The sequence below is a fragment of the Heteronotia binoei genome, chromosome 2 (assembly GCF_032191835.1).
Source record: "Heteronotia binoei isolate CCM8104 ecotype False Entrance Well chromosome 2, APGP_CSIRO_Hbin_v1, whole genome shotgun sequence".
NCBI classification, from domain to species: domain Eukaryota; kingdom Metazoa; phylum Chordata; class Lepidosauria; order Squamata; family Gekkonidae; genus Heteronotia; species Heteronotia binoei.
In genome coordinates this window covers 127,257,577-127,284,565 of record NC_083224.1, presented here as the reverse complement: position 1 = coordinate 127,284,565, position 26,989 = coordinate 127,257,577, and the positions used below count along the sequence as shown (strand labels likewise).

Genomic DNA, 26,989 nt, shown 5'->3' with positions numbered 1-26,989 from the left:
GTTTCTGTGTGTGTGTGTGTGGTGTGTGTGTGTGTGTGTGGCAGCTTCTTCCTTTCCCAGCCTCGCTCCCTCCCGGGTGGCGAAGCTGGGATTTCCTCCGCGCTCTTCCCCCTCCCCGGCTGGCGCTTGCAACGGGGACCTGACTGATTCCTGCCGCCAGAGCTCCCCCCCCCCGCCCCATTCTCTCCTTCCCCTTCTGTGGCGCGTGTGAAGAGCGAGCTCGTGTCTATTTTCTAACCGAGCGGAATGTAACCAGGGAGAAGAATGCAGGACTCCAACTTCCCATTTTATACATGGCGATTTTGTGCAGGTCCAGAAATCCTGGTGGCACAGCTGAGGGAGGCATTGCCTTTTTAAAACACACACACATGAACGCTTTGGCCCGCGCCGGCACTAAATTCCCCCCCCCCAACAATGTTTAATGTAGTTGCGAGATAACGCAACAGCGAAATAACGCAACTAAAGTCAATAATAATAAAAAAAAATTCTAACGAAACCAATTGAAGTGGCAATTGAGGCTATTCCAGGAGGGTTTTTTTTTCCTATTTGTTAATTTTGAAATATCGCTATTACGCAAGAAATATGAAGTTTAAAAAAAATGGCCGTGCGGGCACTTTTGGGAAGCGCCGCGAACGGCTGATGATTGGCCAAGGGGGTGGATGGGGTGGGAGGACGGAAAGGGAGAGGGTGACGCCCACAAAGCAGTCGATCCGGCGTGGATGGATTTCCCACAGCAAACTCCGAGGAGTGGATCCGGAGGTTTTCAAAAACTCCGGAAGCATGTTGAAAAACATACTCCGGCGTGAAACCCCTGAAGCGCTGGAGCAAACCGCAGCGCCGGAGCAACAGGTGCGAAAACCAGGAAAAGATCCGGAGGTAAATGGGGTGCTACGCCGGAGTAAACGCTAGTGCGAAAAAGCTCTATTTGATCTGAGCTGACAATGTGACTAATTTTACTCTCTCTCTCTCTCTCTCTCTCTCTCTCTCTGTGCCATCTGGCTTCTTCAGTTAGCCATGGGTCCTGATTGGCTGAGCTGCTCTGCATGTATACACATATATGCACACATGGGTTTAGTGGCTAGCCAAAAGAGGCAGGACCTTTGCTTATCCTATCCATTATGCAAAATAATAATAATAATTTCCCACTTTAACTCTAATTTGCCATGACATCAGCAGGTGGCTCAGCAAATGAAAGCTTCTCCCCACTCTCCCCCCTGCCCAACCCCATCTAAACTGTGATTCTAAACTAGAATTTATCTAAGATTTAGAATCCCAGTTTATGGGAGGAAACCAGCTTGCACTTGTGGTTTGATGTCATTGCAAATTGGTGTTTGACTGTATAGGAAGTGTCCAATTGGGATCCTCATAATAGAACCAGGAGAAATGAAGGTGAGTGCATGAACATAAAGAACGAACTGTTTTTGCATAACACTGACAAACCTCTGTTTAAAGTTTATTGTGATCTCTGAATGTACCCTAAGTAGTAATGGCCCATGTGATTCTGCATGAGTTCATAAGGTAAGTATTTCCGGGGGCCCTAGATAGCTGTAAAACCCTGCAGTACAGTGTTGAGGACCTTTTCATCAGGAATTCTGAAGCAGTTTCTCTTATTAAATAGGAATTTGTATTACTGTAGTCTTCCCATTCCTTTAAAGGGGAACATATCATTTATATCAGTAATGTTAACCGTACTCAGACCTTAGATTTTAGACGTTGTTTCCAGTTGTGCATCTCAGGTCTAAAAAATGTCAGTTTACTATAATTTAACAAACAATTATATTTTTCTTCAGCTAGGTGACTTCTATCTTGAACTTCACTGGGATTTTCAAAGTTGGGGTAAGATTTTTATTTTAAAAATTAGGAGGCTGATAACTTCTCTGAAATTACCTAGCTGTCCAGAAGTATTATATTATTGGCTAGAGTCAGCTTTATATTGAAAATTCAAGCATTGTCAGTGCAAAATATGTCCCTAAAAGTACCTTGTTTACTCTCACATTCATAATGCAATTTATAAGTTTATAGTTAGGCTTTCTGTGTGTTTCCTCTCTGAATCTTCTAAGAACTCTAAATTGTCTTAATACTAGTGATGTGATTCACACATGCAGTTAAGAGATTAATAGCAGTTTTCAGGATTGCATATTCTGGGGGTTTTTTGGCTCACAATTTCTCCGCATGTCCAAATTCCCTTCTTCCTTTTTTGCTGTGCTAACTGGTTATCAACTTAGTGGAAACGTTTAACATTTTTAGATGTTGTTCACTGGTGGTCAGTTTTGCAGCTTTTGTGATGCATATTTGTGTATGATTTTATTATTTCAAATTTCATTGACATATGTTTTTAATGTCTTCTCATAGGGAAGTTAAACTGAGAGGCATAGTGTCAGTAATCTAAATAAATAATAAAACACAGTTTTCTTTCAACCAATGTTTTAAAGCAGAAATAAATGGTGTGTGGTATGTTTTAAAGATATAGGGCTTCCACCAGATTACTTGTCTTTAAGTCTAGTCTCATTGATATAAAACAGGAAAGTAATTCGGTATTCTCTACAATATTTGAATGGAATGATATTAATGAAAACTTTTTTTCCAAATAGTGCCTTTACTTTCCCGAATTCTGCCTTCTGATGCTTGCAAAATATATAAACAAGGTATAAATATCAGGTAAGAAAAGTTTTCATCTTTCTAAGATTATGTAATACTGCAGAACACAGTTTTAACCACAATAAAATCTTTTTATTTTTTGTTAAATTGTGGTGTGACCCTTAACTGTATTCAGTTATCTGTGTTTTTTGTGTGTCTGCACCTGGAAGTCATGTCGACCTCTGGTGACTGATCCCTTCTGGGGGCCTGGAGAATATTCAGGGAGGTGGCTGAATAAATCCTGCCCCTGTCCTCCCAACTGCTGGTATTTCAAGGAGGTCTCCCATCCAAATACTTGCCAGAGTTGACCCTGCTTAGCTTCTGAGATGTGATGAGATTGGCCTTGCCTGGGTTATCTAGGTCAGAGCTAGTCAGTCATCTGCTGCACTGTCTTTTGCATAGCTGGATTCTCATAAATTCTGAGTATTGAAAACTGAATAAATGATTCATATCACTCTGTAAAGTGACTCTCTTTGAATCTTCAGCATGAATAACAGTGTGTTTGGTGGTGTGAAGCCTAAGCATGCTTCAAGGCTATTTTCAACAAAGTCTTCTTATTTGTAACTTTGATCTTGAAGGGATTGTGCAGGTGTTTCACAGTGAGCACCTGCATTTAATTATGTGGTACACTGACCTATTAGATTATTTTGAGTTATTTACTTCAAATAAAATCAAGATAGTTTTATAGTTTCTTTTTAAACAAAGATCTTATTTAAGCATATGTATCAAAGGAAACATTCCTCCCTTCCATCTCTTCTTCATCTTTAATTTAAAGATTCTCACAATATTGGAAGAAAGAAAATAAAAACACTCTATTTAGTTCAATCCAGCTACATTAGACTGACTATTGATGTACTTTATAACCTGCTTCCTTTAGTGCTAGTATTTATAATTTCTTCTATCGTGTTTGTGGGGAACTTTTTATTTATGAGGGCATCTTTAAATAAAGGCATTTATCAAGTGTAATATAAACATATAAAAAACAGAAGTAGTTGATGAAGTTTTGCAGTGTAGAATTTAGCATTTGTTCCTTGATTTAGGACAATGAGTGGTAGAGGATTGTTGTAGATTTTTGCAAATTTGTAGAGGATTGTTGTAGCATAGATGAGGGAGGATACCTTACCTTGTTGTTATGTTAGCTACTAACATTATAGAGTAAATTAAGAGCAAAATTTGCCCAGGCTTTGGACTGAAAGCTGTACTATTTATGGCCAAAGATCTGTTTCATTAACACTCTTCTGGTTACTGAATGTTGCTTATCTAACAGGCACTATGCTTCTTTCACGACTGGTTTTAATATCAATAACATTTATATTTTTGTAATTTTATTGTTATGTTTTTACTTTGAGTTGCCTTAGGCAGGTCTTTGGAGAGGCAGCATATAGAGTTTCATAAATAAAGTGTGCTTCTAAGCTGGAAAGTTTAAAATAATTTATTAACTCTGCATGCATACAAGCAGAATGGTCTACATATATATCCCATTTCTAAAACAGTGAATGAGGTCCTTTTGCAAAGAGAGCCTTTTCATGACCTCATATTCCCTTCATGTGCCTTTCTTCTCAGCATTCCCATCCTTACTTTCTGAATTGATTCCCCCCCCCCGCCCCCATTACTCTTTACCACTCTTTGGTTTATACTTTTGCACATCTTTGTTTGCTTCCATATCTACTTTCTATGTACTTGTCTCTATTTTTCTGCTTGACATTTTCTTCTTTCCTTGCTTGTTTTAGCCTTTTCAATTTGCTTGTTCTTTTTCACCTCAGCCTTCCTAGAAGCAAAGCTTGATTTGAATTAAGGCTTCTTGAAATAATCTTTTTTCATTACATTTTTGTTTAAGCAGTATAATTTTCTGATTTTCTGAGTCTGCTCAAGTGTTGGGATATTTCTCCAGGCTCGACACAACACTCATAGACTTTACTGACATGAAGTGCCAACGAGGGGACTTAAGCTTCATTTTCAATGGTGATGCTGCACCCTCTGAATCCTTTGTAGTTTTAGACAATGAACAAAAAGTTTACCAACGAATACATCATGAGGTAAGCCATAACATGACTGAAATGTTTCAAAAAAGTTACAAACCAGAATTAAACTGTTTTATATGAAAAAATTAATCTTAATGCTTAGGCTTAAAAAATCTTGCAATAATACACCCATTGTATCTTGTAAAAGTCAACAGCTGCATCCTATGAGGACTTACTCTGAAGGCCTGAGGAATGTGTGTTTCTTCTCAGTAAACATTGACAGTACTGTCCAGCATATATAATGTTCTGTTCATATTTATATTGTTGCTTTAGAGGATGCTTAGTTAATTTGTCAGTTCTACAGTGGTATGGCACATCCTGAGCTACTGTGCTGTAGAAATTACAACTTGTGTGGCAGTAGTGCTATTCTGATTTAATTGGCAACGGTACCAGGTATATGTGAAGTCTGGAAAGGCCAGAAAACTGCGTGTGGAACTGACCGCTGCACATCTTCCAGGACCCTGCTGCATGTATAAACATAGCTTCAAATGTAGCTGAAATCAAAGTGCACTGCAATCTGCTACTTGAGAATTTGGCCAGTCTCTACATGTAGTTATATTGGTGTTGCACACACATTTTCAGTGGATATCTTCTCAGAGAATTTGTTGCTTTTTGAAAAGTTCCTAATTACTTAGAGAAGAATTTGGCAAAGTTGAAGATAATGTTATGTTTTAAGTACTTTGGGGATTTTGCTTCCTTGTTTTAAATAATAGACATTCATTCTCTGTTAGGAATCTGAGATGGAAACAGAGGAAGAAGTTGACATTTTGATGAGCAGTGATATTTATTCAGCAACATTATCAACCAAATCAATTACTTTCACGCGTGCCCAAACAGGATGGCTCTTCAGAGAAGACAAAACAGTAAGGCTGGCTTTTTTGAAATGGCATGCATTCTATGCTGCTATGATGTCCAAAGCTGATAATAAGTCAGCTCTTTGGAATTGTGAGGCAGACAGAATTATCGTCAATCCTGTCATGCATGTTGCCCAGTTATATAGTTTTGGGAGAAGGGACAGAAGGTGATGTTAAAGGCTATACTAGGAGATGCTTTCCCTAATCAGAGCATGAGAAAATATGAAATATATTGAGGGAAAGACTATAGACAGGGTGCCTAACACGGTCAGGTTTTCTTTTTGTAAATTAACGTGTTTTTCTTGCAGGAAAGGGTAGGAAATTTCTTGGCAGACTTCTATCTGGTTAATGGACTTGTGTTGGAATCAAGGAAAAGAAGAGAGCATCTCAGTGAGGAAGATATTCTTCGAAATAAGGCTATCATGGAAAGCTTGAGTAAAGGTGGAAACTTAATGGAACAAAATTTTGAGGTATAGCTAAAGTTTATAAAATGTTGTGTTAACTGGTATGATGGAAGTTTGAACAGACTTCAACAGATTTCCTTTTAGATGTGCAGTACTTGTGTCTGTCCATGCTGCATGTTCTCTTTTACTGGTAACAACTTGCAGGATCATGTTTTTGAAACTGTCTGGGCTGCAGCTGTTTGTTGGAGACTAAAACGAACAAGGGGACCGTGTGAAACCACAGAAACAAAAGCCAAAGCCCATGGTCCGAAACTGCAAGAGTACTTAAGAAATATGGAATACACTGTAGAAAACTCTTTTTGAAATATTTATACTATGTGAAACCATGCACAACAAAGCTGACTCAAGAGCAAACACTTGTAACCACAAATGATCGACGCGAACACTTATGTGTTCAATAATGGGCATCCGTTCCAACTTCTGCTGTTCACGTGGATCTGAACTACATCAATTGCAGTAGACTGTGTGTAGTCTCAAAGTCCAAAGTCCCAGATTATCAAAACAAAATGCGCAACGGCACACTGGTAAAAAGCCTTTTCCCAGATGGCTTCCTCAGACAGATGTGTATTGCAGAGACTATGTTACTCGTGATACAATCACAGTTTATACATCGAGTCAAGCTGAAAATGCTTGTGTCAAGAACATTCTGTGGATTAGGCCTTGGTTAATGATCAAGCTATCAATGTGATTAATTCACTTTTTAATCTTTCAAACCTATGTTGGTTTATAAAAGTGTAGTAAACATATTAATTTCTCTGACATCATTTACATGAACTGAAATTCTTGGCACCCACCCCTCCCTTTGGTTCACTGAACAGGATTTTTATTAGGGTTTGTAGAATCTTTTGGGCTCAAGTGCCGTGTTCTACTGGAGAAAGTTTTTCTTCCAGACGTTTCGTTCTCGGCTGCAGAGAACATCCTCAGTGGCGTTGCAGCCGGAGCAGGCGCTCTGACCTTCTTGGCTGCTGTGCATTGAGTGAGGCCAGGGCTGCTGGAGAGCTGCTATTTCTAGGCTGGAGGGGGTGTGGTGAAAGGGCAAAAGGTTTGTGGATGTGCCCATTGTTTGGTGGGGCTTCCTGGAAGGGTAGTGATAAGGAAACTGGCTGTTGAATGTGACCATTGTTCTGTGTTAATTGCTGGGAGGGTTGGAAGGGGTGTGAAGATAAGGAAGATGGTTGTTGACTGTGCTGATTGTTCTGTGGAATGTACTGGTTGTTCTGTGAATTTCTGCAATTTATAGTCTGTAAGGTGTTTTGCAGAGCTGGATACCAAGAATGGTGGATGGAAATGCCTTCTTCCTTTCTGTTAAAGTTGTGCTGGTGTTTGTAAATCTCAATAGCTTCTCTGTTCAGGCGGGTATGATAATGTGAGGCCGTAAAAAGGACTTCAGTTCTTTCAAAGTGGATGACGTGGTCTCCTTCTTGAAGTGCATGTTCAGCTACAGCTGATTTTTCTGGCTGAAACAAGCGACAGTGTCTCTTGTGTTCGGTGAGGCGGGTGTTGATACTGCGTTGGGTAGTGCCAATGTAGACTGCACCACAGGAGCAGGGTATTTTGTAGACTCCAGGGGTTGAAAGTGGATCTCTCATATCTTTGGCCGAGCGCAGCATGTGGCGGATCTGTTGTGTGGGTTTGAAGACTGTGTCAACATTGTAGCATTTGAAAATTTTGCCATTGCAGTCGGTGACAGATTTTATGTAGGGCAGGAAGGCTGTACCTACATTTGTGTGTGGCTCGGGATTTGGTGTGGATGGTCTTTTGGGATGGAGGGCTCTTCTAATTTCTTGTAGGGAGTATCCATTGGCCTGCAGTGACTGGTTGAGGTGGTGTAGTTCATGCTGGAGTTGGCTTGGTTCACAGATGCGTGATGCTCGGTGAATGAGGGTTTTTACAACTGTACGTTTTTGGCGAGGATGATGATTGGAATTCTTATTTAGATAGCGGTCGGTGTGTGTGGGTTTCCTGAATACAGTGTGGCCAAGTTTTCTGTCATCTTTCCTGGTAATGAGGACGTCAAGAAAGGCAAGTTGACCATTGTTTTCTTTCTCCACGGTAAACTGGATACGAGGATGGACTGAATTCAGATGAAGGAGAAAGTTATTGAAGGAGAAAGTTATTCAAAGCAGCCTCTCCATGACTCCAGATGGCAAAAATATCATCCACATATCGGAGCCAGCAACGTGGTTTTAGGAGGGCAGATCTTAGTGCTGTATCTTCCAAGGTTTCCATGTAAAAGTTAGCGATGACAGGGCTAAGGGGGCTTCCCATGGCAACTCCATCAATCTGTTCATAAAAGTTATTGTTCCATTGGAAGTAGGTAGTGGTGAGCACGTGGTGGAATAGGGCAGTGATGTCATCAGGAAAGATGTGTTGTAGTTGGACAAGGGTTTCTTTGACGGGAACCATAGTGAACAACGAGATGACATCGAAGCTTACTAAAAGATCGCTGGGTTGGAGTTTTAGGAGTTTGATTTTTTCCAAAAAAATGTGATGAGTCCCTGATGTAAGAGGTAGTGTTGCCCACAAGGGGTTGAAGAAGGCTGGTCAAGTGTTTGGCTATGGTATAGGTAGGTGAGCCGATGGCGTTGACTATCGGTCGAAGAGGAACATGTGGATCTTAGGGAGGCCATACAGTCTGGGGGGCAGAGCTTCACACTTTCTGAGCAGGCGTTGATCCTCAATCGGTATTGAAGAGCCTTTGATTAACAGATTTGTTTTCCGAAGTATTCTTGTGGTGGGGTCGCAGCGAAGTCTCCTGTATGTATCTGGCTTGAGAAGGTCCTGAATTTTGTTATGGTAGTTTTCTGTATTGAGAATAACTGTGGCGTTCCCCTTATCTGCGGCAAGAACCAGTATGTCCTTGTCAGTGTTGAGGGTTTTCAGAGCTGATCTTTCCGCAAGGGTGAGGTTGCTTTTTGGAGGTTTAGCGTGTTGTAAGATTCTTGATGATTCTCTTCTTATTTCTTCTGCAATGTGTCGTGGGAGGTTGCGGATACTGGCTTCAATGTTGGCGACAATGTCTTCTATGGGAATTCTGGAAGGGGTGATGGCAAAGTTCCCTCCTTTGGAGAGCACAGAGATTTCAGCTGTTGTCAGTTGTCGATTGGACAGGTTGACAACTGTGCGTTGTGTGTCCAGTGTAGGAGAGGGTTGCTTGGTTCTGGAGATGTTGTTATACTTTCGTTTTTGTCGCTCAGTAGCCAGACCCATGGTGGATATATGAGCAGTGTGGGTGATGCGGTCAACAAGGTCCCAGTCATTTTTCTTTAGTTTGTTGCTGAGTTCAAGGTGAATGAGAAGAAGTTGGCTGTCGTTGAGGGCTAGATCCCGCCGGGTTTGGTGTATTATGACACATAGGAGGGCTCTTTCCATTCGGTTATAAATGCGGTGAGCAGAAGGAGTGCTGAAGTGGCCAAAGTGCGCTCGGCCAAAGATATGAGAGATCCACTTTCAACCCCTGGAGTCTACAAAATACCCTGCTCCTGTGGTGCAGTCTACATTGGCACTACCCAACGCAGTATCAACACCCGCCTCACCGAACACAAGAGACACTGTCGCTTGTTTCAGCCAGAAAAATCAGCTGTAGCTGAACATGCACTTCAAGAAGGAGACCACGTCATCCACTTTGAAAGAACTGAAGCCCTTTCTATAGCCTCACATTATCATACCCGCCTGAACAGAGAAGCTATTGAGATTTACAAACACCAGCACAACTTTAACAGAAAGGAAGAAGGCATTTCCATCCACCATTCTTGGTATCCAGCTCTGCAAAACACCCTACAGACTATAAATTGCAGAAATTCACAGAACAACCAGTACATTCCACAGAACAATCAGGCACAGTCAATAACCATCTTCCTTATCTTCACACCCCTTCCAACCCTCCCAGCAATTAACACAGAACAATGGTCACATTCAACAGCCAGTTTCCTTATCACTACCCTTCCAGGAAGCCCCACCAAACAATGGGCACATCCACAAACCTTTTGCCCTTTCACCACACCCCCTCAAGCCTATAAATAGCAGCTCTCCAGCAGCCCTGGCCTCACTCAATGCACAGCAGCCAAGAAGGTCAGAGCACCTGCTCCGGCTGCAACGCCACTGAGGATGTTCTCCGCAGCCGAGAACAAAACATCTGGAAGAAAAACTTTCTCCCGTAGAACATGGCACTTGAGCCCGAAAGATTCTACAAACCCTAATGATGTTACCAGCCGTGAAAACCTGAAATCTTTGATAAGATTTTTATTGCTCTTTGGAAGGGAAAAGAAAAGTCTACATTTCTCTCTGTCTCTTTGGCAGTGGCAGTGTGCCCACTTTTCAGTTCTTTTTCTCTGAATAGTTTTGGGGGGCCGGAATCTTTTAAACTTAGCCAAGTAGCTGACTCTTTGAACGGCCTTTATTGTGTGCTGCTTCCTCCCACATACCCCACCTCCTTTTCCATGTATGAGTCGATATGATTCTGGGGAAACTTAAATGTGTATTTAAGTGTCTTACCTTCTGACTGTGCCACTAGCTTTCTCAGTATTCTGCCACCACCCACCCAATCACAGAAATTACTAGTGTAAATTTGTACTTTTTTTTTTACATTTTAGATCCTGCCAGTGCTAAGGTTTTTGGTTTTTTTCTGGAGGTTAGCATCATTGTAGAATTTCTAGCCCTATGTGTTCTGGATACAAAACATATACTTGGATAGTTACGTTAGGGTTTAATCCCTCGCAATGGCTTAACTACTGCTTAATCATTCCATGTCTTGAGTTAGATAGTATATCAAGAGGTATATTAGAAGCATCCATTTTGAGAGTATGTTTCTGTGTTTTGCTTTGTAGGAAGGGATCACAGGATACAAAAATTGTATACTTAACTTGCCAGGAGATGCTGTGCATAATGCAGACAGGAATTCCAGGAAGCAATTGAGCCAGAGACCCTAGAAACTGCTTTTGAAATTTGCTTTTCAAAATTCCCCTGCCAAATATAACTTTTATTTCAGCATATAGTTGTACTTTTGCAGTCTCGAGGTCTAAAAACTTGGGGGAAGTTTTAAGAGCAGGGCTCATGGTAGTGAGTTGCTCTGGGACTCAGGGATCCCCAACCTTTTTGAGCCTGTGAGCACATTTGGAGTTATGGCATGACATGGTGGGTGCAGTCACAAAATGACTGCCGCAGGAGGCAAAAACGATTGTCACAGCTTAACTTCAGCAACAGGATTCAAATCCTTATGTTGTGTTGGCAGCTGCTGCCAAAGCAATATTTTAAAAATATCTGCACAGCTGGCTTCCGGGTTTTGGTCATGGAGGATTGAGCTGCTCTTCAGTTGACGAGCAGATCAGAACCTCTGTTCTGGGCAGAGAAGATGATCTTAACACCTGCTGCCTACCTCTTCCAGGCAGGGAGGGGGCCAAGATATGCTTATTAAGTTCTGAAGGGATTTACTTTGGCTGATGAGGGACTCCAGTGGGGCTTCTTTTTGGTTTTGAAGAGTCCCCTGAGAAGGATTGCATTCCATTGTCTACAGAGGATCTCTGAGGCTATTAAATTGGCTTAAATCCACCAAGATACAAAACTTCTTTGAGACTGATCAACATCTGCTAACCAAGAGAGCAGTGCGTAGAAGGATATCGGAATAGAAGGTAAAAGATTTATATCTATCACTCTGGGACAAATAAAAGACTAAATAAAAAAAAACACAAATGTCTGGATCCAGAAACGTAATATTATATCTAGGAGGATAAAGGAGGGGTTAAAACTGGGACTTAAAAATTTGGAGAATTGAGACTAAAAGAGGAAAAATGAATGTTGTTTGGAATACCTGTGGTTTGAATAGACAACCCCTCCAAGAAGATTTGCTGAGCTGGTGATTATAATACAGGAAATGTCGTCATTGAAATAACGTGAGACTTCACAACCACTGAAAACGAGACTTTGTGTCAAGAAAGTAAGGAAGGTAAAGGAAGGCGCCATTAGGAGAAGGGAAGAATAACAAGTCTCCCAATTCTCTCTAGGACTCAAAATCATAGAGAAGTATCAGCTGCCATTATAAGAAGGTCAAAATTTTAAAAGTTAATAAAAAGAAATCTGGACATTGAAAATTAGTAGAGCCAGCAGATATCATTATTAAAAGGTAAAACCTATTGGACTATATACTTAGAATCAACTTTGGTGTAGTTTTGGAGAAAAAAGGGGAAAAAATTAAATGGACAGAAAAACCGCGGCTGCCATTTTGTGTAAAAATGTTTTTAAAAAATCAATATCTCAATTTAGGAACATCAGAGAACGGCGATTTTGGGCTTATGCAACAAGGCATGATCTAATCTACAGGACTATGTACTTAAAATTTGAATTTGAGAGGTCAACTTCTGAACCTATTTAAAGCAACAGACAAACAGTAATGTCGGAGCAAAGATTAGCAGCAAAGCAGATGCGAACGAGGGCTGGGTCACTTGAAGAAGAGAAAATGGCTAAATTTAAAACTAAGACTGATAAAGCAGGATGGCAAGAGGCAATGGATGCTATGGAAGCAAGATTGGCAAAGATAATTAGAGAAACAAAAACAGAACTAAAAAATATTGAGACCAGTGCAGAAGAGGTTAAAAAAGACATTGAAGATCTCAGAAAAGACTCACAAGCAGCTCTACAGAAAGTGCAGAAGGTAGAAGAAAAGGTGAAAGACCTAGATACAAGAATGGATCATGCAGATTCCACTATGCAAAAAATGCAGGAGAAAGCATTATTAGCTAATTGTAAATTAATGTAGAACCAAATACGGTTAAGAGGGGTGCCTGAGTCTACTACTACTGATTTTAAGGCCATATATAATTGAAATTATTGCTAATTTTTTAGGAGAAGACCCAGAAGGAACTGATCATTATTATGATTATATCTACAGGGTAAATTCAGAATATGCAAAAAAAAAAATAACTTACCAAGAGATGTGGTGGTAAAATTGGTGACAAGAGATATGGTGGAAAGGATACTTAGTAAACAATTCAAGAGCCCACTGGAGGTGGATGGCAGTAAAGTAAGAATTATGAAAGAATTGCCAAGGAAAGTCATCAGTGACAGGAGACTTTATAGAAGATTGACAGAAAAGCTGAGAGAAAAAGAAATAAGATATAGATGGGAACTTCCAGAGGGTCTGAGTTTTGAATTTAAAGGACGAAGATTTACCATCTCAACCGCTCAACAAAAGACAAAATTTCTGAGTGAACATAAAGACTTTGGAGAATCAGATTAAGATTAAAAACCGTTATGGATTAGAAATTAATATAAACTCAAAGATTGTACCAGCAGAAGTAATAAAATTGTATTTAGATATCAAAGAAGAGAAGGGATTAACATATAACGAACTCTTAAAAATTCAAGGAAAAAAGGTGGAGTTGAAAACAACTGAGGAAATACAATATAAATATAATTGGTTTCAATTGCAACAAATAAAGAGCTTGCTTGAACAGGACATCAAGAATTACGGAATAAGGCAAGAACAAACAGAACTGGAGAGAATGTTGTTTGAAGAAAATGAAAAGCTGGTCTCAAGGACATATAAATTATTATTGAAATGGTCTACGGAAGATGAAGTAGTCAAATCACAAATGATAAAATGGGCGATAAATATAAATAAGGAAATACAAATGGAGTCATGGGAACATTTATGGAAGAACTGTTTAAAAATTTCTACATGTTATAACATCAAAGAAAATTATTTCAAAATGTTATATAGGTGGTATATGGGGGGAGGGGTGGGCTCCCTCTTGGGTATCCTGCCCCCCCAGGGAAAGTGTATGCGCAATACATAGCCTCTCCTTTCCCGGTGTAGTGAACGCCGCGTGGTCACTGTCCGGCTATGCCTGGCAGATGGTCACTGCAATGGCCTCTCCTGCATTACTGCATCCGTGGCAACACTTTCCCGCTGGTCCCCACCGTTTCTCACAGAGTTTGCCACATCATGGTGCGACCAAATGTCCGGCGGTATAACCGGATGGGCAGGCTGGGCTCACCAACCTCGCCAGCCAAGAGAAGGAAAACTCTAACATCAAACCCGGGCAGATAGAGCTCGTTAATGTAACACCTACCACCTGGAGGACTCGCTGCCGGCGTCCCGGCTTACTGGGCCATGGCAGATGACCCCAAGGTGAAATGGTGGAGCCAGTACCACGCATACTGTGCTTCACCTAAAAATTCCTCTGCGCAGGCCTGAAGGGCATATCCACATCCACAACCCAGAACACACCAAGTCCTGCAGTGATGGGCAAGGGGCGAAACGGCAGGTGGAAGATGCCACTGGAAGCCGCAGTCCCGATCCTGCATGTAGGCGGTTCAGGGTATTGGTCGCCTGATGCTGACCCGGAGACGAAAGCATTTTTCGGCAGCACCCTGAACGACCAAGCAGCCTTATCTAGGAACAGCACTGCTTGCTCCACACGGAGAGGGTCCTAGAAAAGGTGGCCTAAACAAAGCTAGTCTCCCCCACCCCAGTTGGCTAGCCGCAGTCAACGGGCATCCTTACTTGCGGTCGAAAAATAACAACAAAGAAAAGGCATGCACCTGCCTCACAAAGTGTGCAAAGACTAAAGCTTGCGTGTTGGAACATCAGAACCATGCTTGACACAGTAGACAGTGGTCGCCCTGAACGACGCTCTGCTCTAGTTGCCCACGAACTTCTCAGGTTGAATATTGTACATAGCAGCTCTCAGTGAGGTCCGTTTCCCTGAGGAAGGTAGTCTTCAAGAACATGGTGCTGGCTATACCCTCTACTGGTCGGGTAAGTCAGATGCTGAGAGCTGCCTTTCTGGCGTTGGCTTCATGGTCAGGAACTTCATTGCCTCCAAACTCGAAAACCTGCCAACAGGTCACTCAGATCGCATCATGTCCATGCGCCTCCCACTTCAAAACAAGCAGCATGCAACACTCTTCAGTGTGTATGCCCCAACCCTTCAAGCAGATCCTGCAGAAAAGAACAAGTTCTATGCTGATCTACGCAACCTCGTACGGAAGACCCCTACAGAGGACAAGGTGATCATCCTTGGCGACTTCAATGCCAGAGTAGGTAAAGACTCGGAAGCCTGGAAAGGAGTACTTGGCAAACACGGCATTGGCAACTGCAATGATAACGGGCGCCTCCTGCCAGAATTCTGCACGGAGCACCAGCTCACCATCACCAACACTATCTTTCAGCAGAAGAACAGCCTGAAGACAACCTGGATGCACCCACGGTCCAAGCACTGGCACCTTATCGACTACATTCTGGTGCGCCAGAGAGACCTTTGAGATGTCTTACACAACCGAGTAATGCCCAGTGCAGAATGTCATACGGATCATCGTCTTGTACGCTGCAATCTCTGTCTTCATTTTAAACCCACACCCAGGAGAGGAGGTATCCCTCGGAGGAAGCTTCAGGTTGGCAGCCTTCAGTCAGCCAAAGTTAAAGCTGCCTTCCAGGCAAAACTCCAGTCAAGAATTGAGGACCCCAGTTGCCCCACAGACCCTTCTTCAGAAGCACTCTGGGAACACCTAAAAACTACCATCCTGTCGATCTCTGAAGAAGTCCTCGGGTTCTCCACAAGGAAGAACAAGGACTGGTTTGACGAGAACAATCAAGAGATCCAAGAATTACTAGCGAAAAAGAGATCTGCCTACCAAGCACATCTTGCTCAGCCCTCCTGTCCCGGGAAAAAAGCAATCTTTCGCGCTGCATGTAGCAACCTCCAGCGCAAGCTTCGAGATATTCAGAACGAGTGGTGGACCAAGCTTGCAGAGAGAACCCAGCTGTGTGCAAACACTGGTGATTTAAGAGGGTTCTACGAAGCCCTGAAGGCAGTATATGGCCCATCATATCAGGCTCAGAGTCCCTTGCGTAGTGCAGATGGCCAAGTGCTCCTCACAGACAAGGCATCCATACTGAACCGGTGGTCGGAGTATTTTCAGGTTCTCTTCAATGCCAACCACGTAGTTCAAGATTCAGCAATCCACCTCACCCCACTTCAACCAGTGAAAACAGAGTTGGATGAGATCCCCACCCTATTAGAGACTGTTAAAGCCATCAAGCAACTGAAAAGTGGCAAGGCAGCGGGAGTTGATGGAATCCCACCAGAGATCTGGAAGCTTGGGGGCACAGTACTACATAGCACGCTTCACAAAGTACTTGTCACCTGCTGGGAACAAGGCAAACTACCACAGGACTTTCGCGATGCAATCATCATCACTCTACACAAGAACAAAGGGGAAAAGTCAGACTGCTCCAACTACCGGGGGATAACCCTGCTCTCCATCGCAGGCAAAATCCTTTCCAGAATACTCCTGAACAGACTGGTGCCCACCATTGCAGAAGAACTCCTCCCAGAGAGCCAGTGCGGCTTCAGAGCTAACAGGAGCACCACCGACATGGTATTTGTTCTCAGGCAGCTCCAAGAGAAATGCAGGGAACAGAACAAGGGTCTATATGTGACTTTTGTCGACCTTACCAAAGCTTTCGATACCGTTAGCAGGAAAGGCCTGTGGCAAATCTTGGAACGTTTAGGATGTCCCCCAAGGTTCCTCAGCATGATCATCCAGCTACATGAAGACCAGCGAGGCCAAGCCAGACACTGCAACGACCTCTCGGAGCCCTTCCCAATAGGCACAGGTGTAAAGCAAGGCTGCGTTCTTGCGCCAACTCTCTTTACGATCTTCTTTAGCATGATGCTTCAAAGAGCCGCAGTAGATCTAGATGATGACGATGGTGTCTACATCCGCTATCGCACCGATGGCAGCCTGTTCAACCTGAGGCGAGTAAAGGCTCACTCCAAGACAATGGAAAAACTTATCCACGAGCTACTGTTTGCTGATGATGCTGCACTCGTCTCCCACTCGGTATCAGCTCTGCAGCATATGACGTCCTGTGACTTTCATCAGCGCTGCCTTCGCACCATCCTCAACATCCACTGGAGTGACTTTGTGACCAACAGTGAAGTCCTCAAGAGGGCGGAGGTTACAAGCATCGAGGCACTGCTGTTGAAGACGCAGTTGCGCTGGGCAGGGCATATTTCTAGGATGGAAAACCACCGCCTTCCCAAGATTGCTCTGTATGGCGAACTTTCCACCGGCCATCGAAATAGAGGGGCACCAAAGAAGAGGTACAAGAACTCCTTGAAGAAATCCCTTGGCACCTGTCGCATCAACCATCACCAGTGGTCTGACCTAGGCTCAGATCGCAAAGCATGGAGGCACACCATCTACCATGCTGTCTCTTCTTTTGAGAACGCACGCATAGCTGGTCTTGAGGACAAAAGGAGATTGAGGAAGAATCGCACTGCTACAGCACCAACCCCAAATCAGACTTTTCCCTGCAGCCACTGTGGCCGGATCTGCCTGTCCCGCATTGGTCTTGTCAGCCACCAGCGAGCCTGCAGCAGACGTGGACTACTGCACCCTTCTTAAATCCTCGTTCGCGAAGTCAAGCCGAGAGAGAGACACATAAGAAACTAGCAAAAATGAACGATCAGTTGTCGGATAGATGTTGGAAATGTAAATGTCATGAAGTATCTTTCTACCATATGTGGTGGACTTGTGAAAAGGCGAAACAATTTTGGCAAATGATTAAGCAGGAGATTTCGAAAGTATTGGGATATAACATTAAGAAGGCACCAGATATTGTCATGTTGGGATTACAAATGGAAAAATTCCAAAAGAAAGATAGAACAATAATTTGGTATATGCTTTCAGCTGCATGGACTTCATATGTGCAAATGTGAAAACAAGGTAAAATATCAGAAGTATGGGAATGGACTTTGTAAGTTTTATATTGGAGTGAAATAGACAAACTTACAAGAATCTTAAAAGAAAAAGATTTAGAGAACTTTAAAAATGACTGGGGAAAATTTCAAATTTTTTTTGAAAAACAATGGAATGTTAAAGGACATCTGGTGATCTTTGACAATGGTTAACTTTTAAAGAAACGATATATGGATTACAGTTATTGGACTATTGGATTAATGGGCAATAACAGTTTTTGGTTTTGGGGGGTTTTTTGTTTTTACTTCCTAACGATTAAAAAGAAATAACATGATGATGGATTATTATTATAATTTGGGGGTTTTTTGGGAAAAGATTTTTTAATCGATAGAGTTTATTACCTTATAACAAATAAGATTAAATAACAATATGGGGACGTTTATTAAGAGGTATGCACTGCTGGGGGTCACAAAAGGGGAGGGGTGGGGTGGTGAGAAAGTTATATATGTGTACTAACATTTAATGATAAATGTTGATATGTGGATACAGTATATTACAGTACAATAAAAAATGTTTTTACACAAAAATATCTTCACAGTTACTCAAATCTCCAGCAGCCAATCAAAAGCTTTGTTGGGCAAAAGCCCTACCTGGCCCCACTTCCTTGCTAAAAACACTTGGTGGATGCCAGAAAAGGTGTTGGTGGGCACCATGTATACCACATTGGGGACCACTGTTCTTGGATCTGCATACTGTATGCAGACTGTAAATTGTCAGTTCTGGAAATAATTGTAGTGATCATGATTGTATACTGGTTACATATTTTAAGGTTATCTTGCCTGTCATTTAGGCCTTGGGTATTATCTGATACTGAATTAACTTTGATCTCCTAGGTAAATTTCTGCTTGGAGCAGAATATCTTAATGGAATGTTGAAATAAAATCAAGAAGTGGCAGTATTCTAATTATGGACTGGTCCAGTTTGTACCGTTTGGCAGATGTGCCACTTTGATCACCTGAAACAAAGGGCAACATTCAAACATGACACATGGGTCTGTGATGTAAATTATAGGACTTTACTAAGCAGTGTAGTTCTTTGATACCATGTAGCATTTTACAAAGAATTATATTTTCTTTAGCAGCCTGTCAGAAGGCAGTCCCTCACGCCACCACCACCCAACACAATTACATGGGAGGAATACATATCTGCTGAAAATGGAAAGTAAGTAATAATTATTATCTATCTATGCTTCTGTCTGTAGATAAGGTTATTTGCAATGAACAGCAGTTAGATCTGAACATCTGTGAGTACAAAAAATGGTTGTTAATAGTTCTGTAAATGTAAACTCATGAGTTCAAGGTGTTGTAATGGCAGTTCTACTGCAGAAGTTGAAAAATGGTTAGTTCCAGTGTGAGATGTGAAACAGGCTCTCCGTGAGCATATAACTTATATTCTGCTTGTGGATAGAAGCCTTTGGATCCTACTAGAGATGGTGTGGATTTGTTCATGATGTCAAAAGATCCATAGGCTTTCAATCAATGGAGGTCCAGAAGTTTTGAAATACTAGTTAAAAAGTCTGACCACTTTTTTCCATTTTCCATTTCATTGTTTTTTTTAGATTAGTCTATTTGGATTCTGTTCCAATCAAAAAAAGAGCCAAGCAATTGCTGCACTGAAAGGAAGTTCACTGAACAGTTCATCCATATGGCTTTTCCCATGAGCACTTACTGGTGATCAAGAGTATACTTAAGGAACTACTTAATGTCCATGATAGCCAAATTTTACATTCAAGTTGCTGTTCTTGGCTAACCTTTATGAAGATAAAGGTAGACATGTGGGATCCTTCCTGTATCAGTAAAGAGAAGCCTGATTTATTAAAACATCAAACAAAGTTTAGGAATCTGTGAGGCGCTCCAACCATGTTAGATTCCGTTGGCTTTACTTGGAGAAAATTAACCTATGACTGACATTCTCACTGAAATTAAGCATATCTGAAAGCTCCACTTCAGTTGAGTTTGTGCCTGTAGTTTGCATTTTGTTCCTTTTTTCTGGAGAACACGTAGAATCTGTCACATTATATTTCCCCCCTTCCTTGAAGGAGCTCAGAGCAACATGCACTGTTTCTTCCCCCCTCTCCTTTTAACCTCACAGCACTCTTATGAGGTAGGTTACATTGAGAGTGAGTGACTGGCATAGTGACTCTTATGCCTGAATAGGCAATTAATTCCAGATCTTGCTAGTTCTGACACTCTTAGTATAACACCTTGTGGCTAAGAGCTACAATTCAGAACCAGACAATTACTTCTGAGCTCTGTGTGTGTCTTTCTTGACACCATAAGTATAGGTGTAAACATTAAGGAATAACTGGTAACCATTTTAGCAGGATTATATGCAAGGAAAAAGTTGTGGTTCAGTATGAGGAAGTCTTCATTTATTTTTAGTACTTGAGTAGTGAATTCATAGAACTCTAAACTTACTTGGCTTCATCTATTACTTTAAAAATGATTTTCTTATTTCCATTCTAGTTAGGTTACATGAAATTCATTGCCTAAGGTTCCTGTGGAAGAGCTTCTCCAGTTGGAAGTGTTTTTTATACTGTAACAATTCCTGTGACATTGCCAACATTGTTTGAAACCATATGGATGCTGAGAAATCTCACTATGCAAACATAAGTTCTTGATGTTGAATAAGGAACTCTTTAGAGCCTGACATTTGACTTGTTTAGTTTTTAGTTTAGTTTATTTATGATTTATATCCCGCCCTTCCCACCAAGTGGCTCAGGGCAGCTCACAACATAAAATCCAACATAAAAAGTTTAAGCATTTAACACAGTTAAAACATTTTAAACATTAAAACATTAGGAATAACAGAAGTCTAATAGAACCACACTTAGTTTCTTGTGCCGGTTAGTTATAAGCCAGCCGGAAGAGGGTTGTCTTACAGGCCCTGCGGAACTGAGCAAGGTCCCGCAGGGCCCTCACCTCTTCCGGCAGCTGGTTCCACCAGGAAGGGGCCATAACAGAGAAGGCCCTGTCCCTGGTAGATTTTAAGCGGGCTTCCTTTGGCCTGGGGATAACGAGAAGGTTTTGGGTTCCCGATCACAGTACTCTCTGGGGAACATGTGGGGAGAGACGGTCCTTCAGGTAGGCAGGTCCTAGGCCATATAGGGTTTTAAAGGTAATAACCAGCACCTTGTACCGGACTTGGTATGTTATTGGCAGCCAGTGCAGAACCCGGAGCCCCAGCCGAATGTGCTCCCATCTTGGGAGCCCCAATAACAGCCGGGCCGCGGCATTCTGCACTAGCTGCAACTTCTGGGTTCGGCACAGGGGCAGCCCCATGTAGAGGGCATTGCAGTAGTCCAACCTCGAGGTGACCGTAGCATGGATCACTGTTGCTAGATCGCTGCGCTCCAGGAAGGGGGCCAGCTGCCTTGCCCGCCTAAGATGAAAAAATGCGGACTTGGCAGTGGCTGCTATCTGAGCCTCCATCTTTAAGGAGGGCTCCAATAGTACCCCCAGGCTTTTGACCCTGTTTGCCGCTATCAACCACGCACTGTCAAAAGCTGGCAGGGGGATTTCCCTCCCCGGACCCCGACGACCCAGGCAAAGGACCTCTGTCTTCGCCGGATTTAGCCTCAGCCCTCTCAGTCTGAGCCACTCAGCCACAGCATGTAACGCCCGATCTAGATTTTCTGGGGCGCAGACCGGTCGGTCGTCCATAAGCAGATAGAGCTGGGTGTCATCAGCATACTGATGGCAACCCAGCCCATACCTTCGGGCGATCTGGGCAAGGGGACGCATATAGATGTTAAATAACATTGGGGAGGGAACCGCCCCCTGAGGCACTCCGCAATCAAGCGTGTGCCTCCGGGATAGCTCACCCCCAATCGCGACCCTTTGTCCCCGACCTTCGAGGAAAGAGGAAAGCAACTGTAAGGCCAACCCCTGAATCCCCGCGTCGGCAAGGCAGCAGGTCAGTAACCGATGGTCGACCGTATCGAACGCAGCCGATAGGTCCAACAACATCAGCACCGCCGAGCCGCCCCGATCCAGATGCCGTTGAAGGTCATCTACCGGGGCAACCAACACCGTCTCCGTCCCATGGCCCGGGCGAAAGCCGGACTGTAGTGGGTCAAGGACGGAAGCGTCCTCCAGGAAGGTCTGTAACTGCATCGCCACTGCCCTCTCGATAAGTTTGCCCCAAAAGGGCAAATTTGAGACCGGCCGGTAATGTGCCAATTGGGCCGGGTCTAAGGTTGTTTTTTTCAAGAGGGGACGGACCACCGCCTCTTTAAGCGGCGTTGGAAAATGCCCTTCCATCAGGGATCTATTTATGATATCCCGTACAGGATATCTGAGCTCCCTCTGGCAAGATTTAATAAGCCAGGAGGGGCAAGGGTCCAATTTACAAGTTGTTGGGCGTGCAGATAAGAGGATCCTGTCAATTTCCTCCAGGCTGAGAGGACTGAAGCCATCCAGAACACAATCCGAAGACAGGCCCGGAGCCTCGGTTTCGCTAACTGCCTCAAATATGGCAGGGAGGTCGAGGCAGAGTGACGCGATCTTGTCCGCAAAAAATTTCGCAAAAGCCTCACAGCCAATCTCCAATTCAATAGAATTTGGTCCGCCTTGTGGCAGCGTTGTAAGACTCCGAATTATATCAAACAATGGAGCCGGTCGCGAAGTTGCGGACGCAATCTTAGCCGCAAAGTATGCTTTCTTTGCGGCTTTGATTGCCATCTCATAGGATTTCAAACTCTCTCTATAAGATGTTTGGATCACTTCGTCTCGAGTACGCCGCCATTGCCTCTCTAGTCGCCTGAGTCCACGCTTTTGTTGCCGCAGCTCCTGGTTAAACCAAGGCGTCGGCTTCAAACGGGGACACAGAGGGCGCCTAGATGCGATCTCCTCAATGGCTCTGGAGAGTCCATAGTTCCAGGACTCTACCAGGTCATCCAGGGAGTCACCAGTGGGCCAGGGATCCCACAGAGCCGTTAGGAACCGTTCCGGGTCCATCAGGCTCCGCGGGCAAGCTAAAATACGCTCTCCGCCTAAACAGGCTTGGGGTGACACATCCACACGAGCCTTGAGGGCATAGTGATCCGACCATGGCACTGCTTTAGTAGCAATATCGTTCACTAAAACTCCCGCCACGAAGACCAGGTCTAACATGTGTCCTGCCTGATGAGTGGGCGTTGTAACAACCTGGGAGAGTCCCAGTGTCGCCATGGATGACACTAGGTCCATCGCCTGACTGGAGGCCGCGTCGTTGGCATGAACATTGAAGTCACCCAAGACCAATAGCCTTGGGTACTCCAATGGCCAGCCCGCCGCAGCCTCCATCAGGGATGGTAAGGTGCTAGCCGGTGCGTTAGGCAGTTGGTACACCAGCCAGATCGCCAACCCCTCCCCAACATCCCACATCAGGCCAGCACATTCCACGCCTGGGATCTCCGGGGCCGGGAGAGCCCTAAAGGAGTAAGCCTCTCGTATGAATAGTGCCACTCCTCCCCCCCCGCCCACTAGTCCGGGACTGGTGAAAGACCGAGTATCCTGGGGGGGCCATCTGGGAGAGAGCCACGGTCTCCCCATCCCGCACCCAGGTCTCGGTCACGCATGCCAGGTCCACGTCCTGCTCCAGCAGGAATTCCCGGAGGATAGCGGTCTTATTATTAATGGACCTGGCATTACATAACACCAGTGACGGAGGCGAGTGAATTCGCCTGGCCCCACTACCTGTCACCATCGGGATGTGACGCAGGCTGGAAGGTGGTCGAGCACCATCATGTCTCGGCCTCCTTCGCCTATAGGTCTGCCTGCTCCCACCGTCATACCTTCCCCTCCCCAGGAGTACCGGAATCCACGCTTTTGTTGCCGCAGCTCCTGGTTAAACCAAGGCGTTGGCTTCAAACAGGGACGCAGAGGGCACCTAGGTACGATCTCCTCGATGGCTCTGTTGTAATTGTGTGGAAACTTTTATGTCTTAATTAGAGGTATCTTCATAACTTCCCTTTCTTTTTATATACAGTTATTTTACTTTGCTATACCTTGAATTGCTCACCAACTCTGATAACTAGTATCTGGATTCTTCTAGATTTCTTGTTAAACATCTCTTAAAAAAAATTAATCCAACAGTATTACATTTAAAAATCAAACAGAAAACCAATGGAAACATAAATAGATGCATTGCTGTATGTAATCTAATGCAATCCTTCGAAGTCTGACCTTCATTGCGTGTTACATAAAACTAACCAATGATTGCTAAACATCTCTTGTCCTCTTGCTCCCCCACTCAGTATAAATATGTTCCATAATAAGATCAAAATATTGTTGATCTTGTATTCTTAGGGTGACTTTAATCTTTCTCCTTTTTTTAAATTAGAGCACCTCATTTGGGTCGGGAACTGGTTTGCAAAGAAAGCAAGAAAACATTTAAAGCTACGATAGCCATGAGTCAAGAATTTCCTCTAGGAATTGAATCGTAAGTCCTAAACTGTCTATTAAAATGGTTGTGAAAAGGAATATCATGATCTTAAAGCATACTAATAAATAGAAAGTATGTCCATTCCAGATACTATGTTTAATATATTCTCATGGAATATAAAAATGTGATTTACAGTAGGATTTAAGGTTGATTTAGTACTAGTATATAATAAATGGGACCTGCAGAACCCTCAGTGCCAAGTTTGGGCCATTACCTGTCCCATGGCTTTTCATGTTAGTGTGTTCACTTCCACAATAAACCAAGTATCTTCTTCGTGGTCTCTGTGCTTCACACTCATGGGGATAGTACGCCTGCGCCGATCCCCGAATCGGTACCTGAAAAAGCCCGGGATTTTTTCGCGCTCGGCGCCAATGGGCATGCGCAGGCGTCCCAATGCGCATGCTCACCAGCGCCAGCGCGGGGATCCCGCCAGTTCCTTTCTGACCGCTGCGCTGAGAGGTTTCCTTTCCGTTTCCCCGGTCGGTGAGAATCCTTGGCTTTGCCTTTTTTTCCCATCTTAGCCTGGTTATCGTTGTTAGTTAGTTAAATTTATAGTTTAGTATAGTTAGTGTTAGTGTTAAAAAAAAAAAAAAAGCGTTCTGTTTGTCTGGCGAACTGCCCCTTGGGGTGCTTCGCTCCCGCTTTCCCCCGTTTTTCTCTCAGATCATTCTGAGTAGTTTTTTCTGAGGCTTCTTTCTATGGAAAGTCGCTGGGGTTTTTTCAAGCGCTGCCGTGCTTGTGGAAAGATCGCCCCTCCGGACGGCCATTCCCTGTGCCTGTTGTGCCTGGGAGAAGCGCACCGAGTTGAATCCTGTCCGCACTGGCTCCGCTTCTCGAAGCAGCCCAGAAAAAATCGGGCGGCGCTCATCGAATCGGCGCTTCGGCCTCATAGACCGATGGAGTCGTCGGTACCGAAATCGACCGACGCCCCGGCACAGGAGCTTGCATCGGCCGATGCTGCTCCGATACTGACTCTGACCGATCCACCGGAAGAGCGTGGCTCCACAAAACGTTCCCATGAGGGCTCGGTGGATACGCCCGCTAAGAAGCGCCGAGAGGACTCGGGGACCCGAGCTCCTAAGAAGGCGAAATCAAAGGAGAAGCGGAAGTGACCCCGCACTCCTTCCCCATCGGCCAGTACATTGGCGTCGGCGATCTCTAAGCCGCCGAAGAAGATCTTGGCCTCTCCACGCCGAAGCCCTGTGAGTCAGCAGCGTCTGTCGGCATCGGAGCAGGAGCAGGAGATCGACCTGACCCAACGCTCGTCATCTTCTGGGTCCCGTCGGCGGTCGGCTAGCGAATCGGCCTCGGAGGTGGAACAGTCGGCACCGATAGTCCCGTCGGTTCCGTTCAGACCTCGGGACAGACGTGCACCGGAGCCGTTTCATGCGCCTCAACGCTTCCCGATACCACCATGGGAGCAACGCAGGTGGCAACCGCCCTACTCTCGGTACGACTCCTGTCATTGGTACCCGGAGGACTACCAGGACTGGGAGCGAGCGTCAGAATATTCCTCCGTGTCGAGGGTCTCGCACCGATCCAGGAAGGCGTCGGCTTCGGTGTCGGTCCCCCCGGATCGACAGTTGGTTCCGGTTGAAACTTCGCGTAGACCACTGCCGGTCCAGCTGCCGCCGCGAGAGTCGACCCTGATCCTGTCAGAGCATTCCACCCATCAAGACTCTTCATCGGAGTCGGACGGTGAAGTCCAGGACTTAGACCCTTCACCGGTCTCCCAGACGGCTGAGGATCTTCCGATTTCCCCATCGGAGGATCTAAAGTCTTATGGGGACCTTGTGAAACGCATCGCTGCCACCCTCCGATTACCCGTGACCCAGCCAGAACCCGTAGTGGACGACAACGTGTTCGACATAATGCAGAAGAACACGTCCACTGCGGTCGCTCTACCGGTTACCAAGGTGATCCTTCAAGTGGTCAAGGAACCTTGGAACAAACCATCTTCGACGCCGGTGTCATCCAAACGGCTGGACCACATGTACAGGGTCCAGGAGACGGGGGCTGAATTCTTATTCACCCATCCACGCCCTAACTCGGTGGTAGTCTCCTCCTCCTCGAAGGCCAGGAAGGTTCACTCCTCTCCACCGGACAAAGAAGGGAGGAAGATCGACGGTATGGGCCACAAGGTCTACTCAGCTGGGGCACTCGGCATAAAAATATCTAATTATGCAGCCTGCATGGCTAGGTATCAGTATGCCGTGCTGGAACAACTTGCCCCGTTCCTCTCTTCTCTAAGTGAGGACAAAAAGGCCGCTGCAACCAAGCTGCAGAAAGAAGGTCTCGCTGTGGCCAGACAACAACTGGCTGCAGCGAAACACATGGTGGAAGCCTCAGCCAAACAGATCACCTCTGCAGTCTGCATTAGGCGTCACTCCTGGCTTCGGTCTACGGCACTCCACCAAGATACAAAAACCTTTATCGAGGACCTGCCTTTTGAGGGTGACGGGCTCTTCAGCACCACAACTGACACGGCGCTGCAAGAGTTCGATAAGAGCATCAAGACCTCCAAGAACTTGGGCGTCCAATCCACCCCCAAAACTTCTAGATCCAAGCAGTGGCCTAAGCCCTGGACCAAGAAGCCCTATCAAAGGTTCTCCCCTGAACAATGGCGTCCCCGGCCTGCACAGCCTGAACGACCCTCCTTCTCTGGTAACAGCAGGAACCGTTACGGGGCCCAGCCCTCCAACAAGTCTAAGGGGGCTCGTCCCCAGAAGCAGGGAGTTTGACTTCCTGCAAGCACGCGTCATCGTTCCCACTGTTGGCTCTTCCATCCGCCTACGCCCTTTCCTGCCTGCCTGGGAGTTGATCT

At 44.5% G+C, this 26,989-nt stretch overlaps 1 protein-coding gene across 2 annotated transcripts in view; it reads left to right on the top strand.

The window, feature by feature from the left end:
• The window catches only part of ANKRD13C (ankyrin repeat domain 13C), an 86,784-nt gene that overhangs the window by 32,203 nt on the left and 27,592 nt on the right, over positions 1–26,989 (top strand). Inside the window, exons 5-11 of one of the 2 annotated variants that reach the window (XM_060232015.1) lie at positions 1,791–1,836; positions 2,592–2,658; positions 4,529–4,673; positions 5,390–5,521; positions 5,821–5,982; positions 18,821–18,900; positions 24,064–24,162. In XM_060232015.1, coding sequence (XP_060087998.1) covers positions 1,791–1,836; positions 2,592–2,658; positions 4,529–4,673; positions 5,390–5,521; positions 5,821–5,982; positions 18,821–18,900; positions 24,064–24,162 — 731 coding nt within the window. Of the gene's footprint in view, positions 1–1,790; positions 1,837–2,591; positions 2,659–4,528; positions 4,674–5,389; positions 5,522–5,820; positions 5,983–18,817; positions 18,901–24,063; positions 24,163–26,989 lie in introns of both variants that reach the window. The other variant, XM_060232014.1, reaches the window with a different exon arrangement.